The 16,930-nt window shown below is 43.7% G+C and overlaps 2 protein-coding genes across 2 annotated transcripts in view; one reads left to right on the forward strand and one right to left on the reverse strand.

The window, feature by feature from the left end:
- Positions 1 to 4,942, forward strand: part of BOC (BOC cell adhesion associated, oncogene regulated) — a gene marked incomplete at its 5' end in the record, with an annotated part of 39,379 nt that extends 34,437 nt beyond the window's left edge. The window contains 7 exon segments of the mRNA XM_084302033.1: positions 955 to 1,060; positions 1,256 to 1,378; positions 1,973 to 2,194; positions 2,593 to 2,816; positions 3,373 to 3,452; positions 3,957 to 4,154; positions 4,732 to 4,942. Coding sequence (XP_084158159.1) covers positions 955 to 1,060; positions 1,256 to 1,378; positions 1,973 to 2,194; positions 2,593 to 2,816; positions 3,373 to 3,452; positions 3,957 to 4,154; positions 4,732 to 4,912 — 1,134 coding nt within the window. The 3' untranslated portion in view covers positions 4,913 to 4,942.
- A 405-nt stretch (positions 4,943 to 5,347) lies between these two features.
- CFAP44 (cilia and flagella associated protein 44) overlaps positions 5,348 to 16,930 on the reverse strand; it is a gene marked incomplete at both ends in the record, with an annotated part of 42,707 nt that continues 31,124 nt past the window's right edge. The window contains 10 exon segments of the mRNA XM_084295421.1: positions 5,348 to 5,362; positions 6,928 to 7,179; positions 7,550 to 7,684; positions 9,003 to 9,169; positions 9,875 to 10,076; positions 11,010 to 11,126; positions 12,266 to 12,396; positions 13,781 to 13,891; positions 14,863 to 15,055; positions 15,489 to 15,692. Of these exon segments, the coding sequence (XP_084151547.1) occupies positions 5,348 to 5,362; positions 6,928 to 7,179; positions 7,550 to 7,684; positions 9,003 to 9,169; positions 9,875 to 10,076; positions 11,010 to 11,126; positions 12,266 to 12,396; positions 13,781 to 13,891; positions 14,863 to 15,055; positions 15,489 to 15,692 (1,527 nt within the window).

Genomic DNA, 16,930 nt, shown 5'->3' on the forward strand with positions numbered 1-16,930 from the left:
GCCGACAGATCTCACAGACAGCAAGGGTCGGGCTTGGGCCACGTAGAAGTGGAGGAAGTCAGAGAGCCTAGGAAGCTGTTTTCATCTGAATCCAGCGTTGTGCACAGGAGGCATTTCAGTGGATAACCTCAGGGTCTCGACCATTTCATCCAACAAGCACGGTTCAGCCACGCTGGGAGTGGCTGCTTGCTCCCCTGGCCAAATTCCTGGAATCCATTAGCACCTCTGTCTGCTCCTGTAGCTCCCAGCAGACGTGTCCTTCACTGTCACTTGCTGAATAGCAGCTGGAAGTGCTGGTAATCGTTTACAGCAGTCCAGCCCAGAGGATTTTTAGGAGCAGGCAGGATCTTTCGGATCACAAGCCCAGATCTAAGTGTTTCCAACAGCTTATTCAGAGGGGTGCATCACCCTCTTTTCTCTCCCAACTTCTTCTGGTTCGAAATTGCTACAGGGCAGGATGGGCACTGCTGTTATTGTAAACACAGTAGCTGCTATAGCACTGGGTGAAATACAGCATGAGCACATGGAGCTGGGGCAGTACAGCTTCGGGTGGAGGAGGAGCAGAGCTGTCCACACAAACACGAGACTTCTCCAGTCACTGGCTCATGGCAAGAGAGCTGCTGTGTGTCTGGAAGCGGTGAGACTATAGAGTCAAGGTGAAGGTGTGTTTGTCCTCGGCCAGCTGAGTCACTGCTGCTAGGTGCAGAGTATGGGATGTTTGGGTTGACAGGGACCAGATTCATGGCCTGCCTGTTACCTGAGAGCATAAAATAGCAATGAGCTCCTGGAAGAAAACCCTTACTGTGAAAACCAGCAGCAAGGCAAGGAAGAGCTCCCTGCGGGTCTTCCTCCTACCTCATCCCTTTTATCCTGACTCTTCCTTGCCCAGCACAGTACGGATACCACAGCACAGGCATCACTGCTAATTTCTTCCCTCTCTCCCATTCTCTGCAGTACATTCCTGCCAGCAACAACAACACGCCCATCCATGGCTTTTACATCTACTACCGCCCCACCGACAGTGACAACGACAGCGACTACAAGAAGGACGTGGTGGAAGGTAAGAGATTTTGGAGATTGGTCCTAGCTCTTGATTTCTTCTATAAGAATATCTGGCCAGAAGGAGCCTTGTATACCAAAGGCACGAGGCTGCTGCTGCTGGCTGGTCCTGCTTCGCTTAGCTCTGCTGCAGTAGTGGGCCAGCTGCAAGTTCCCCACAGGAGCTAAAGACACCTCGTGTGTGTTCCCTCCTCAGGAGACCGCTACTGGCACTCCATCAGCCACCTGCAGCCAGAAACCTCGTATGACATCAAGATGCAGTGCTTCAATGAGGGCGGCGAAAGCGAGTTCAGCAACGTGATGATCTGTGAAACCAAAGGTGAGCAGCTGCACAGGTACCAGCCCTGCCTGACCGTACGCCATCCACACTCAGGCAAGGAGGTGGAGGTGGAACAGAAGAGCAGGCTCGGCTTGATGCTGGCGCTCAGTTTGTGTATACACCCGTACCAGTACTCACAGACACCTGGTGCAGCCCTGTGAGTCCGTCAGCATTTCCCTCAGAGCAGCACTGACCTTTTCCTAAGTGCCACGCAGATGGTGGCTGGAACCAGAAGGGCTAACTCCCCCTTGCTGGTCTCAACTGCTGTGCTTGATTATAAGCGAGTCCCATCTCGTCTTCCAAGCAGCTGCACTGTTGCAACAGGGACAGCATTAAGTCCAAGTGGGTGTTTTGGAGGCTTTCCCTTTTTCATGTGCTTTAGCAGCCCAAGAGCCTGGCAGATCTGTAAAGCAAGCACAAAGAACTCATCTGTATGGCAAAATGCTTCAGCCCGGGAAATCCTCTGGCATCCAGAAGCGCTTCTTCAAAGCCACTGCAGAAGCCTGTTCACTCCACAGAAGTGCAGACATCCCTGGAGAGTGCTGCTCTTGCTCCTGCCCTGTCTGTGTCTCACTCTGTCTCTTTCCTTCACAGCTCGGAAGTCTCTTGGTCTGCCAGGTCGTCTTCCACCCTCAACGGTGGCCCCCCAGCAGCATCCCCCGCTCAGCGGCGGGCACAGCGGCCTGGGGACAGGAGCCATGGTGGCTCGTTCCAGCGACTTGCCGTACTTGATTGTGGGCGTCGTGCTGGGCTCCATTGTGCTCCTCATCGTGGCCTTCATCCCCTTTTGCCTTTGGAGAGCTTGGTCCAAGCAGAGTGAGTGTCCTTTCTTGAGGGCTGATGTACAAGGTGTGCTCACCCTGTGGGTTAGATCTGATCCTAGGTGTAGTTGGGTCAGACATAGAATGTGAAGGCTGCACCTTCTGGGAAGCGGGGAGAAGGGTGGGCAAAGGACAAGTTCCAAGTGTCCCGTAGAAGTCCTCTGTGAAGAGAAAAGCTACCGGTCTGTCCCTTGTCCTGTTTACCTTGTTGAGAAGGAACCCTGGGACTAGAAGAGGTGGCGAGCAGCACTTTGTGCAGGGCCTCTTTCCATCATTTGTCTCCAAGGGTGCTTAGAGTGCCCGATACCTGCCTGACAGGACAGCAGCTCACTTCAAGAAGCTCAGCTTTACCTCTGCTTTTGGTCTCAGATTTCCTTTTTATTTCCTCTGCAGAGCAAACCATCGACATGGGCTTCCCGGGAGCTGGGCTGCTGGTATCATCCTGCCAGTACACCATGGTGCCCCTGAGGGCCATCTCTGCTCCTCGTGCCAACGGCCACCCCTACGTCAACGGGCAGCCCTACGCCAACGGGGCGCATCTGAACGGCATCTGCCCCTCTGCTGGAGTGGGCTATGCGGGCACCAAGCCCCGAGACTACAGCCCAGACATGCAGCAGGTACGGCCGCAGCTGCAGTTAACAGCTGATTTGACTTGAGCTGGAGGCCATGGTTGCAGTGGGAGGTTTGTAGCATGCATAAGTGCCCAAACTGGCTCCTTTCTTACATGCAAGTTCCCCAGAGACCTAGGATGAGCAGGAACGTCTCCAAATCACTCGTGATGAGGTGGTTTCCTGGGGCAGTGGCTCTTAAAGTACAGAAGAGGCAGTGGGCAAAAGCTACTCTTAATGGATATGGTTCCTGTTTCTCCTAAACAAAGCTTAGAGGGACTGGCAACGTTGATGATTCTGTGTGTAAATGGTACCACAAAGCAAGGCAGTGCCACCACTGAGACTGTGCATTGGTTATCAAGAGCCAGTAATTCAGCAGTAAGCATGAAGTGAGTTTTTCAGCTCAGTTCTGCTCTATCTGCTATGGCAAAAGAAACAGTTTTGGCTTTACCTACTAAGCAACAGCTTCACCATTCTGCCCCATGGCTCTGGTTCTGCTGGGGATCAGCACCTAGCTCTTAATGCTGCTTTGTGGCACCACTGAGATTCTTCTCTCTCATTCCAGTCACATGAGGAGACCAACGCCTTGCTGCAGGCACGAGTGCTGCAAAACGGGAGTGCCCAGCGAGACTACCAACCCTCCAGGTTAGTCCTGGCTGATGGAGGGGGAGGACGAAACGATCCAGTGGGGCCCACCAGAAAATACCTGTTCACAGAAGTTAGCCCTCAGCGTGCTCTCTTGTCTGTCCCGGTTCATTTGGGAAACAAAACTATGCTTCTAAGCAGGAGACTAAAAAGTACAAAGAGAGAAACCAGCATCTGTAGCTGGATGCTGATAAACAGATGCTCAGAATCTGGCTAGTCGCAGGCGCTCTGTCTTGCTGTTCACACTTCAAGTCATTATTTATTCCCCCGCTCCCTGGGAGGCATTACTCCTCCCAGCTCCTGTGGCACTCACCAAGTTTTGAATGGTTGATACCAGTTTCCATCACCTCATTCCCATCCCACAAGTATATCCCAATTTCCCCTCATTTATGAATGTTTTGTCATTCCATTGATGCAGCTAGCTGCTACATAGATCATCTCTTTCAAGGAGGAAACATCTGTGCATAGTACTAAACTTCTTTCTTTGTCTGTCTGCCTCCCCAGATTGCCCAGTTCCAGACCAGAAGACAGCTCTTTCCTCTACAGCCTCCCAGATGACTCCACTCACCAGCTTCTCCAGCCACAAGACGACTGTCCTCACCTTCAAGAGCACTTCATTGGCCTGCATCATCCAGTGATGGGCAGCAAAGTTGGAGGCCCTAGTTTGGATGCTCGGCGGGATCCGCTGTTCCACCAAGGTCAGTGGGCTGGAAAACTCAGTGCTCATTGGTTTGGGCTGATCTTGAGGGCAAATCTTACCAGAGAGCCTTTCTGATGGCTTTGTTCATGCTCATTTCTATGGTGCAAAGACTTAATAATGTGTAGAGCAGCTTAAAAAAGGCCACACCAGCAGTTGGGGACTGTAAATTGCCTGGGACAGTCGTACAGAACAGATTTCTCAGTTCTCTGAGAACATGAAACTGTATGCTGCTGGAAGGGCACACACCTACCTGCAGTTGCAGCAGAGGCACTGTCCCTTAGTCCTTCATCACGCATCTTCCAGACCACCAGTCCAGCACCAAAGTCCCTGAAGAATTAAAAGAATCCCTTCCCCTAGGACATGATCCATTGATCCACCCCTCCTGTAGCGTGGATTAAACTCATTGTGTGCAAGCGTAGGTTTAAACTCTCACGTAGATAGGCCTTTTAGAATGCAGCTCTTTGTCTTTGATCAGAGCACCTGTCCTCATAAAATGGACTGCTGAGAAGAAAGCTACCACAGCACCTCTCATTTCTGCGTGCATTTTAAAGATCTCTCGCTCCTCTGTCTTTCAGGAAGCCCTTGCTGCCTAGGCCTAGTGCCAGTTGAAGAGGTAGAAAGACTAGACTGCTGCCAGTCCAGAGGAGACCTCCACCCCCAGAATCCAGTCATCACATCCTTGAGTCAGGACCTACCAGGACATCTGAACAGCAGCCCGCCACCGCTGAGGCCCTTAGAGACTCATTCTCCTACCAGTTAGGGACCAAGCTGCCTTTTGCAAAGACTTATTCTAAAGAGAAAAAGAGAATGGGTATTTATTTTTGTATAACACCCCTATTTATATATTTATGCACTTGTATATAGATGTATATGTGCCTTTTATAATGCTACGGAGACAGAAGGTATCCTCAGCAAGGCAATGGGAGGGCTGAAGGAACAAGGCCACAGCTATCCGTGGCACGGGGCTGTTGGTCAGAGCACAAGACTGAACCAGCAGCACGAGACATCGCAAGACACGGGGCCAAACAGAGCTGCCACCACCGAGATCTAGCACCCTCTTGCAGCGAGGGCTTCACGCAAGATAACGCTACCAGGAAGGTCTTTTCTCCTCGCCCACAGGAAGGCATGTCCTGGGAACACGCTCCTGCGGGTGGCCTGGAGTTACGCACTCTGCCTAATCAACTTAAACAACCCTTCACATAGACGCCATCTGTAAAGACAAACCCACGCTTTAACACCTAAAATAAAGGCTTAAGTCTTTTCTGGGGCTGGCTGTACGCTAAATCCTCCCACAGAATGAACCTACGCTTTTTTTTTTTTTCCCTTGCAGGAATATAGCAAACAGGATACCTGGGGAAAGGTGCCATCTCCCTGCAGCTAGAGTTTCCAGTAGGCCAGCCAAGTGAACCTTCTCAATGCTGAACTCAGGAGAAGAGGGACTGCCAGTGCCTGTGCCAGTTAAGTGATGTGAGACCTGTAGGGGGAGCAGAGCTAGAGGAGATTTTAATTCATCTCCAAGGATAGATACATAAAATTTGGGGTGGACACCCAAATCCCTGACCCCCCAACATCCTGGGGGTTTTGCTGCTTCAGAAACTTCCAGCATCCAGGTTTGGGGATAAGGCTGTTTTTTTTTTCCCCCCCTGAGGAAACAAAATGCACAGCACCTTCATAGGGACCACTGAAAAGGCTGCCAGCACGAATGCCTTTCACTGGGTTGTGCTGAAGCCAGCGGGGGCAGTTCTTGTGCCTGGCAAGGATACAGTTGGATCCTGCCTCAAGGTATACCTAGCAGAGGAGTAATGACCAGGGAGGGAGCAGGGAAGAGGAGCAAGAGCAGCTGTGGGTTGTTCAAGCTGTTTAATTTAAAAACAGCAACAACTTCCAAACTTTCCTGTACACTGTTAGCAATGTACATGTTTGCAATGTTCTTACATTGCAACAAAACCCTTCCACTTTGGGGTTGAAGGAACTCTTCACGGTAAGACAAGGTAAGTGCTATAAATGGTTGCTCACTGTCAGCATCCCAAGTGCCAGAGTTAAAAACATTATTTTTATATATATTATATATATATACATATATAAAAAACTGAAAATAGACAAAGCCTGGCTCTGCTCTCAGTCTGGTCTACTGCTGCAAGCCAGAATTAAAGGCTAACTTCACTGCCCATCTGTTGCTACAGCCTCTTCATGCCAAGTAAGTCTGACACCTGCACTGTAGTGAGTTTCCCACTTCTGTAGAGCGGGCAGGTCTCTAATTGGCACCATACCCATCTGAGAACGCACTGTAGGCCCAGGGACAAAGGTCTCCTTGCCTTCTCCAACCACACAGCACTTCCCATCTCAAGAAAACTGCTGTTGCTGCTAGGATGTTCAACAAATAATAAGATGCATGCCCAAGACAGACCTCCGTTACCAGTTCTGAGAACACAGGTACCAAAGATAGTTTCAGATGGACAAAACTTTCTCATACCCAGCCTTCCAAAGCCCCTTTTTGTGCTGAGAGCTACGAACAGGCATACACAGCTGCACATGCAATACACATACACAGAGCATCTGTCCAGTGCAGAGCTCTGAATGGATTGATAACACCATTTACTGGTTGCATTTGCCCATTTTTATTCCACATCTGCCACTATAGTCATATTTTGACAGGGAAAACCCTTTACAACTAACCCCCTGCTTAGCCAAAACAATACATTTTGCACTTCTAGGTATTACTACAGCTGCAGTTAAATACATCAATTTTTAAGGGACACTGGGGCTGTTAGTTACCGTACATGGTGTAAGAACAGGGAAGGGTTCAGAGAGTGTCTCAGAGTCCTGTGGTGATGAAGGCTGTAGAAAGAAGCACCCATCTTTTCTGGCTAGGAGACTGAATTGTTCTCTCACGCATCCATCTTTTCTTCTGAGAAGATTGATTTCTTCCCTTAGGAGGGCAATGTCATGAGCCCCGTGTTTCAGCAGTGACTCCATCCTGGCCTTCTCTTTGATGTCCGTACTTCGGGGGCCCTGAAACTCTGCTCCCTGTAAAGAGAGAAAAAATAGCTCCTATAAAACACTCAAGAATTAAGAGTGGAAACATATTTCCTTTGGGAAAGTGAGGCTGTCCAAGACCCAGGACAGCTTCATGACTATGCCACAGTCCAAACTCTTCCAAAGTCAGATTGAGGGACTGTCAACTGAGGCTCAGTCTGACTTATTCCCTAATACTTTGGTCTCAAAGAATACACCTTAACTCATTTGGCTGTTTGCATGTATCAAAGGAATAGTTTTGACTTCATGCAAGACATTTTCTAATTAGAAATAACAGGAGTTTGTTTTGGTATCAGAAAGCATCTAAGAAATTACCAGAGAATTTAAAATATGGCCTACTTTAGGGAAATAACAAGCTTACTAGATCATCATTTAGTGAATCCAGCATAGTTTCAAGTTGCTGCTTTTCAAGGCAGAAGCGGTTCAGCTGCTGCAGCTTTCTGGTATTTTCCTTTGTCAGCATCATCAGCTTCTGCTGCAGGTCAAATGTTCTTTTCTAGAATGATTAAAAAAAAGTTGAACTAGGTTGAGAAAGGATAATCAATGTGAATGAAATAGGGAACAAGTGCTAAGCAGAATATGTCACAGAAAGAGGTAAACAACAAACTGATCCTACATACACCAATGTGATCCCACAATATGTTTAATGCAATATCTTTCTTTTTTTTTTCTTTTTTTTTTTTTTTTCTATTATTGCAAATAACTAAGCATTTTGTTTAAAGCAGTTAGGCAAAAACATGGGAAAGAGAAAACTGTTAGGTACATACTATGCCATATGCATGTGAGGTATTAAGCTGCCTCCTACACCTGCCACAAACCAGCATAAGAGACACAGAAGTCTGGGGCTATGACTTTCCACTTTGAAATCTGGCTCTCGTACCCAAGTCCAGGAGGAGGAGGGGGTTCTTTGCATAGCTACAAACACAGGACAAGCAGGAGAGCAAGGAGCTGCTGGAAATCTGAACACTCTGCCTTCCTGAAAACGTGTCATGCTGTATAAACATGCGAGGAACGGACAGGACAGTTCATTACAAACCAACTTGTGCCCTTCTGGAGTTCATTACAGAAGCCTTAAAACACATCTAGATGTGTGCTGTGTTGAATGACACCAGACTCACTTCCCTAAGGAGCAATGTGTATCCCACATCAAGGCTAACCTCAAAACATGGTAGCGATTTACATGAACAGAAAAAAAGTAGAAATCATGAAACCTATTATGTACATACATATATATATATAAGGATAAAGGTGATGATGCTTTACTGCTCAGGAGGGGTGGGGGAAGATCTCAGTCAAACAATTTAAACAAGACATGATACTTGCTCATAGAGATAGTTTCTGGATCTCTTGAGATCATCACATTTTCTGTTTATTCTCTCCATATTTTTAAAAAGACAATGACAGCACTCTGTAAGGCCAGCATAAGAGCGTTGCCTGTTTGTACTACAGTAGCTGCGCCTTAGGCCTCCCAGACAGGGACAAGCACTTTTCATACTGCACAGTCTAGTGTCTGAGACATAAGCCAGCACTGCCCTGCACTCAAATAGTTTGTCACCAGATGCGATGGGAGGAGGCAGTAGGTACTGAATGCCAGCTGAAAACCAAAGGAAAGCACTCTGGAAGAACTGAAGGATGCATTTGAGGAAAGTGTTGTTGTTTAAAAAAAAAAAATAATTAAAAAAAAAAGTGTTGTCAAGAAAATAGGATGAATACATTCACAAAAAATGTTAGTGTAGCTATTCAGCCCCAGCAAATGAAGCCCTAATAGAATAACAGAGTCAAATATATGCCCTCCTCCTATTCCTGCTCCTTACCTCCCACTCTTTGAGTTCCTGGGAGTGCTCATATTCTTTCTGCATTATTTCTACTTCCAATTCTTCCAAGCATATGTTAACAGAGCGTGCTTGAACTGCTTCAAAATCAACCATCCGGCCAAACTTCAGCATCATTATCCGATTGCACTCCTCTTCCAGTTGTGATTCTGTGAAATGGTAGAACTGCTTTCCATTGATTAATAAGAATTTACCTCCAGCTTTCTGTCTAAGCTTGGTGGCATACGCTATAGAATAAATAATTCACACAAAGCCACACAGAAATCACAACAGCATATTGCCATTGGTTCTTGCCCGTGATCACACCTGTGTTGTCACAAAGCCACACTCTCAGCCAGTCCTAGTGAGCCACCTCCACACCACGGACTTCATAAAAGGCTTCAGTGGGCTGGGAGAAGGGGGTTTGGTGGTGGTAGACACCAGGACATCTCTGGGTCTGTTTCCCCATTTTATGTTTGTAAATGTTTTGAATAGAGCTTTTATAGTTCTTATGTTACACGGATAAGGAACTTGCATGAAAAGCTTATGTGGCTTTTCCAAAAGAACTTTTTTCTAGCAGCTCCTGCATAGAGCCAGAAATAGCAATTGTGTGTCCTGATTCCCAGTGTCTCATCTCAGTCAGCTCTCCTTTTACTAAGTTCCCAAATTATTTAACATAGCCTAATGACTCTGCAGTGCTGGAGAACTACCAATACTTCATCAGAACAATCCACCCGATCCCCTCTGGTTTATTTTCTGCAGTAACCAGCTGTGACATTTGGGTGAGAGTAAAGACAGACATCTGCTGAGTGACCCACACCCAGAGAGGGGACAGCATAAGCACTAGAAGGCTGTGTTTGGAGTCTGTTACTCACGGCGAATATTTATCTCCATCTCCTTTTTGTCCTGGATAAGTTGCTTATATTGCTGCTGTGCCTTCTTATACATCTCTCTCTGCATTATTTTTTCATTACGTAGGTCCACAATTCTCTTCTGCAGATACTCTAAGGACTGGTTGGTAAATACCAGGGCTTGGGAGAGGTCACTGGGTATCTCCCCATTAACGAAGTATTCCACCTGTCAGAAGCAGAAATTACCCATAAACAAGGCTAATTTGACTTGTTAAGGGCACCGATGATCACTCTGGACAACAAATGTATAAGAATTTGAAAACTAAGGAATGAGATAATAGTGTGGGCACAGTTCTCATGTTTTGGGCCAGGGAATTACTACCACTCAGCAGCTCAAAGGCCACTTAGATCTGTGATGATTCCCTGTATACAAAGCTGTCTTCCTTTCTGTAGCACTGGAAATAGAGTAGGGGACTCCCTGTTGAGTGTCTCTGTGCTGCTGAATGAACTGAGACCTGCAGAATTGCATAGACAGAAGAGTGACAGGCTCTGCTTTCTTACCAACATTGTAATGCAGGTAGGGAGAACAAATGGAGAGAGCTGAGTTTGCTTCAGAGGTGTATGAGCCACAAGAGGCAAAAGCCTATGTTTTGTCTCTGAGGACAAGATGCAGCCCAGAGGAAATAACAGTATTGTGTTGAGTTTTCATCTTCATTTTCTACTAATCATCCCTGGGATAACAGCTGCACAGATGGATACATTTTTGCATACAATTCAGCATTCTTGAATTGGGAAAAACTCCCATGACTTTCAGTAGTTTGTTGGTGGTGGTTTTGTTTCTTTGTTTTATTGGTTTTGTTTTCAGGAGAATATCAGCAAACATAGACCTGAAGGAATATTCCATGCCAAACCTATAAAACACTTGAAGGCTGCACACATTTCAGCAACGTGCTGCCCCTACCTGTCCTTACTTGAAGGAAAACAAACCTAGAGGAAATAGCATTATGAAGTTCAATTAATGACACTGTCACTCCAAGGAGACTATAGTAAATTAGGAAGTAGAAGCTCAAAAAACGAATAACACTACTGTTTAGATATACATAGGCCATTCTGCACCTGTCAAAAGTAAAAGTAATAAACACATGAAATCTTGAATTACCTGATGAAGTTTTAAAGGCACAACTGCGTATAACTCATTAAGTTTCTGCTGCTTTTCCCACTGAAAGGTGTCCAGTTCCCTCTCTGCTGTGTTCAGACTGGCTTCTACTGCTTTTGCCTGCAGAAAGACAAATTGTGGACAGACAAAAACCTTACAGTGCTCAAATACACAAGACAGCAAGGATCTGTGTTAGAGTCCTTGATCTGAAGGAAAAGAAGCATGGAAAAAATGCTCTTTTTTTCCATGTATTATGACAGATGAGTTTCATAGGTTAACATGAGGCTCATCTATGTATTCAAACAAAATTCTATGCTGAATACTTTTGTACACATGTACACTTACATATATCTCCTTACTTGAGAAGCCCTGTATGTATCAAGAGACAGTTTCTTTGTTTAGTGTCCAATACACTTCTAGATCAACAGAGTCTGCAAGATATTTTTTTATTGTTTTATGCCTGGAAATGCTTATTGATTCTGCATGAGAAAGAAACAATTCAAACTCAAATGTCAGACCCCAGGGTGAATGTGTGGCAGCTGGCACTTAGGAAAGCCTTTAAAAACTAAACAAAAAACGTTGTAAGTTAAGCATATTTGCTGGGACATTTTTGAGACACAATAAAAGCAAGCCTTGCATAATGGTATTTTGGCAGAACTCTCCCTCTATCCCAGAAAACCCTTTAAATTAAGATATTTTTGAATTAATATAAATCAAATGTCTTGATGAATGCAGGAGCTCAAAAAAGCTAAAAGGAAAACTTGCACCAAGTGAGTTTATTCAATAATTACTATGACAAAGAGCAGAAGAAAATAACTAAAAGCAAAAGAAACAGATGGAAGGATAGCATTTTTATGGTTTATTTTAGTATGCATGTGTGTTAGGGTGACTCTTTATATTCTCCAACCCCATACACATGCACACGGGATGGGCCAAGCTGCACCAGGCATTGCATCTGAATCAGAGTCTGGTTTCTGCTGCTGCATATGGTTAGACAGTTGGGAAGAAACTGGACCAAAAACCTGGATCCAGCCCCCTACCAGCTAAGGGCAGACCACCTTGATTGACGCTTTCCAGGAGGATGGGTGACCCATGGTGAGCTGCCTCCTGCCTGGGTGCTAGCATGGTTATCTCTACCCAAACTGAGGCCACGTAAAAGGTTATGATTTCCATTTTAAATCTTAGCCAAAACCAATAGCACAACATTTTCATTGTACTGGAGCCAGCTCATGCCTTCTGAGAAGACAACAGCACCATACCATTTTGACCAAGACGTTATATTTCTTTCTGAGGTTAGCAGCAACTCTCTTCTCCTTCGTTAAAGACTCTTCAATGTCTAACCACTTCTCCCGGAGCTGGATGGTGTTTTGGAAGAGCGCCTTATCACAGTCTGAGAAGAAAAGGGTCAGAGGATAGCTTAGTTTCATTACGACTGTACAGTAGCTACAAGCTTGAGCTACTAGCTTCTCCTAATGTGCAGGTTGCCCAGCATTTCCCATAATAAGACCATGTTCTTGATTCCTTAGAGCTTTGTCAACTTAAATGTTATGGGCCAAATTCCTCCATGAGAGGATAGGTGTCTTGGATGGATCTTTTTTCTTTATATTCAGTCAAGACAGTTTGTTTCCAGAAGTAAGACTAAATGCATCAAATAAGGCTAAATGCATATTAAAGCCAAGTGCTCAAAAGTTAGCCTTTGTAACTAATTCAGTCCCAGTAATTAATACATGTTCCAGTACAATCTTTAGTTACGTGAACATGTAGTTGTTTATCTGTGAATTTCTACCTGGTGCAGCAATTTCAGTCATACTAATTAATTCAGCACTATTAACACAAATTAATTCACATTAAAAAAAAGGCAAGGCAAATTACACTTAAAGACCATATATGGAGAGGCTGATATAATGTCATTTCCCCATTAAATCAGTAATTTGGATTTTTTTTAATAAAAATTAAAAAATGTTCTATATTTCTTCCCAACGTTTCTCTGAAAAAGGAGATGGACAAGGAGTTAAGAAAGAATTCAATTTATGAAAATGAAAAAATCCAATATGAAAAAAAAAAAAAAAAGGTAATTTACTGGTAAATTCTAGCAGGAAAAAAAAAAAAAAAAAGCAGTGTTGTTAAGTGGTCACTGATATCTCACTCAAAGATCTTAAAAAAACAAACAAACCATAAAATAGTTAAACTCCTTCAAAAGAAAAGAAGAGCTTGCTTGCTTTTACTGAATGAATTAATTAATGAATTAATGAATGAAGAGGATTTTGCAAAGCTCCTACCTTTTCAGATGATTAGAGAAGCCTAGAAACATGCAATTACTGCATAAATCCACGAGGTGGTAACAAAGAGCTTAATTTAACATTACTGTAGTGTCCCCACAGATCTTCCCTGAACAGGGATCCAGCTAGGCCTGGCGGCAGGTTTCCGGAGAGCAGCTGCAGCCTCACTCCAGCTCCGCTTCTGTGAGGAGCCTTTTCTCTCCAGAAACACAGCCATGAAATGCTGAATGGTGATTTACATAAAATAATTATTTTTTAGCACTTAGAGAAGTTTTATTTTTCCAAACTTTTTAATTACTGTACCCTCTACTGTCAGCGGTTCCATTATCTTCACTGAGATTTCCTGGGGACAAATACTGCACCCAGGAGGACTGGGCATATTCTGGCCCTTAATGGCATTTATGTGAGGTGAATAATGAAAAATTCCTTTTAAAAATACAATATTGTCCCGAAAGCTCAACAAGTACTCAACCCAACGAAATGATATCTTAGTACTCTTTGGACAAACGGAGACATCAAAGACTTCATCTTCAGATCTAGAATCTTCTTCATCACTCCCCAAGGTGGACTCTTCATCACTCTCCCATTCACTCTCATATTTCTCATCTGGAAGAAAAGGACAGTACTGCTGATTTGCAGAACACCCCTCAAATTCACTAGCTGTGCATTATGTGAATGGGCTGGTGAACACATCCCCAAAAATCAACAAAGAAGGACCCATTTTGCATTCATTTGATAATTTAACAGGAAGAAAAAAAAATGTGGGAGAGAGAAATCACCTAGTAGTGCCAAATGCACAAACACAGGCAATTTTTTTTGAGACTTTCTTCAATTTTTCCTCTCTTTATGTGGGTTAAGAATTTGGAATTTAAACCTTGTAGGTTTACCATTCTTCTACAGAGATCAAACAACCAAGCAAAATGCACAGAAACACAAAACTGTCACAAAAGCATCACTGTTGATTGCACTTTTTGCTAATCATGTCCCAGTAGAAATCAAAAGCCAAGTCAAAGAGAGGGTGCAAGTGTTTTAGCCCAGTAAGACTGCCTGGCCTTAACAATTAAAACCTAGTCACTAAAATAAATGAAATCCTTTCATAATATGTTTAGTCGTGTGACTAATAGATGATAGCAGATTAGGTCTGTGATCTCTCATTAGTCAATGGACAGATTAAAGGAGAATGTCACGAATATGGCAGACTAATCACTTATCCATAGCTCCCATTGGCACAGCACAGGAAGCAGCTATTTAAAGCTTTGCCTCTTCTTCATACCAATTATCAATCCTCAATATTGACATACAGGAAGTAGGTTGTAGGAGCTGCGATCAGACCAAATATAATCATGTTAGAGGCTGAATTACACCGTTATCATCATTCAGGTTGGCTTCCATAGAACATGGGGTGGTACAGAAACAAAACTCAGGTAGGTGGGTTTTGTTTTTTTTTGTTCTATTTGTTTTTTTGAACCGAGTTCAGCATTGGATGTATCTGGGGATCCAGCTAGACTGAGGCACGTTTACTTTACTGCACAGAAGTATGCACAACAAATCCAAACAATTAGAACAGCATCTCCAACCTGCTTCTCTTTTTACTTTTTTTTCCATGCACTTGATTTTCTTCTTCAGAACCTTGGTCAGAAAACGGGCGAACTTGTTGTTTTCTCCAAGGGATGCTCGGAAGCTGGCATAAAGAGCTTTCTTATGTTCCTGAAGCTTTACAATCTCAGAATTTGTATCCTCCATCAGTGCAAGGTAGCTGTTCACTTTTGACTAAAAACAAAACAAAAAAAAACTTCTTTAGTCAACAGGCACACAACCTTTGAACTTTTATGTAGGTAAGACGTTATCAGTGAAGATCTGGAAATGCAAAACTTGACTTTCTCTCTTTGAATTCCTGCTCCGATCAAGCAAAACCCAGAAGTATGTTCTTAAATTAAAGTATATGATTTGTCATTGACTCCACATCATGAAGAAACTATAAAAATATGACTACTTAGACTGTGAAAAGATTAACTATTGGAAGTTAAAAGCAACCATCCTAGGCTGATCACCAAGAGTTTCTTGCTTTTCCAAATTTAGCACTAGATATTAGATCAGTGCTAAAAGGAAGGAAAGAGAAGCCACCATTTATCTGATGCCTTACTTTCTTTTCAGACCACTCATCAGCAGTATTTTTAAGTCCAGGCACACATGGCCTACATACCTGCGTGGCCTCCTGCTCACTGCGGAGGGTGGTAACACGCCCCTGGAGATCATTCTCAGTTTTCTCAACATCATTCAGGATAAGCAGCTCTTCATACCACGTGATGTAGCGCAGGTCAGCATGCTTCATCTGCACATCCAGCTGCAGTTTCTTGTGCCGCAGGACACGAAGTTCAGCATCAAAGTTTATCACCAGTGCATTGATCTGGAGTGAAAGAAAACTGCAAATGAGGAACGAGGAGAGTATTCGGAGTAGAGTTAAACATGTAAAGCAAGAGAAAGGAGCAGAAGGAAAAAATTCTTTCTGTCAAGTCAACAACTTGCTCATGCTATCCACTAATGATTACTGAAGCACTTAAAAAGACAAAGTTAACTCCAATTATTTCTATACTCTCGGTATAACAACACAAAAATCATCAGGGCTTCACAGGGATGTTTCACTGCATCTGTAGTCTGTAGTACATTTAAGGAGTCCATGTAACAACCCAGACATAGCAATAATTACTGTCTTCTGCCTTGGCACACTTCTCTCAGAATACCTGACAGCTCTTCCCTTAGACATTTACAGTTAAATCAGTACTAGCTGCTGCCATCGTGGCCATATATATATCTATGTGATGGTCATAGCAGCATTTGGATATTCTCTCAAAACCTCCATACACATGAACATAAGGGTATCTGTGTCAGATTAAACCAAAGAGTCAATGACCAACAACAGATATTAGAGAAAAGAAGGTATGAAATGGAGCCAACAACTGAATGGTGATACACCTCTGGCAAGCTCCTCTCTGTACCCTCCTAAACTCTGATTTATGGACATCCTGAGCTTGCAGTACTATGTTTGCATTTAACATCTTGAATGGATTTTTTTCTTCCAGAGTTTATCAAATTGTAGCTACACCCACATCCAAAATTTAGTTATTGGTTGCATAGGAACAACAAGCTTTCCACCTCACCATTTCATTTGGTCTCTCTCCTTCTTTTAAGAGCTGATTGACACTCTCCTTTTCTTATGCTATTCATAATTTTATCACCTCTGGTACATTCCTTTCAGTAGTCCTTTTTCCAGACTAAGGATGTCTTATAAAGAAGCTTTCTCATGACTTTAAACCTGGCACTTTTAAAATTATTAAGACTACAGTGTCAGGACAAGTCATGTTACTTAAAAGCTGAGAACTTCATGAATCATAGCAAAAAAATAAGAATCAGATCTATTGCTTGGACTCAAAAAGTGATTAAGAGAAAAAAAAATCTAACGTGTTATTTGCCTTTTTTTTTTTTTTGGCCACTGAGCTCATAGTTTCACATAACAATCAATAACAAATTAGAAATCTGATTTTCAATTTATTATAGTTAGCACAGAGGTCACTCTTACAGATTTATACTGATTTACCCTGTAAATTTGTACTAGATATCATTTTCCTGAAATTCTGAAAGGCGTGA

The sequence above is a fragment of the Netta rufina genome, assembly GCF_964035555.1.
Source record: "Netta rufina genome assembly, chromosome: 1".
NCBI classification, from domain to species: domain Eukaryota; kingdom Metazoa; phylum Chordata; class Aves; order Anseriformes; family Anatidae; genus Netta; species Netta rufina.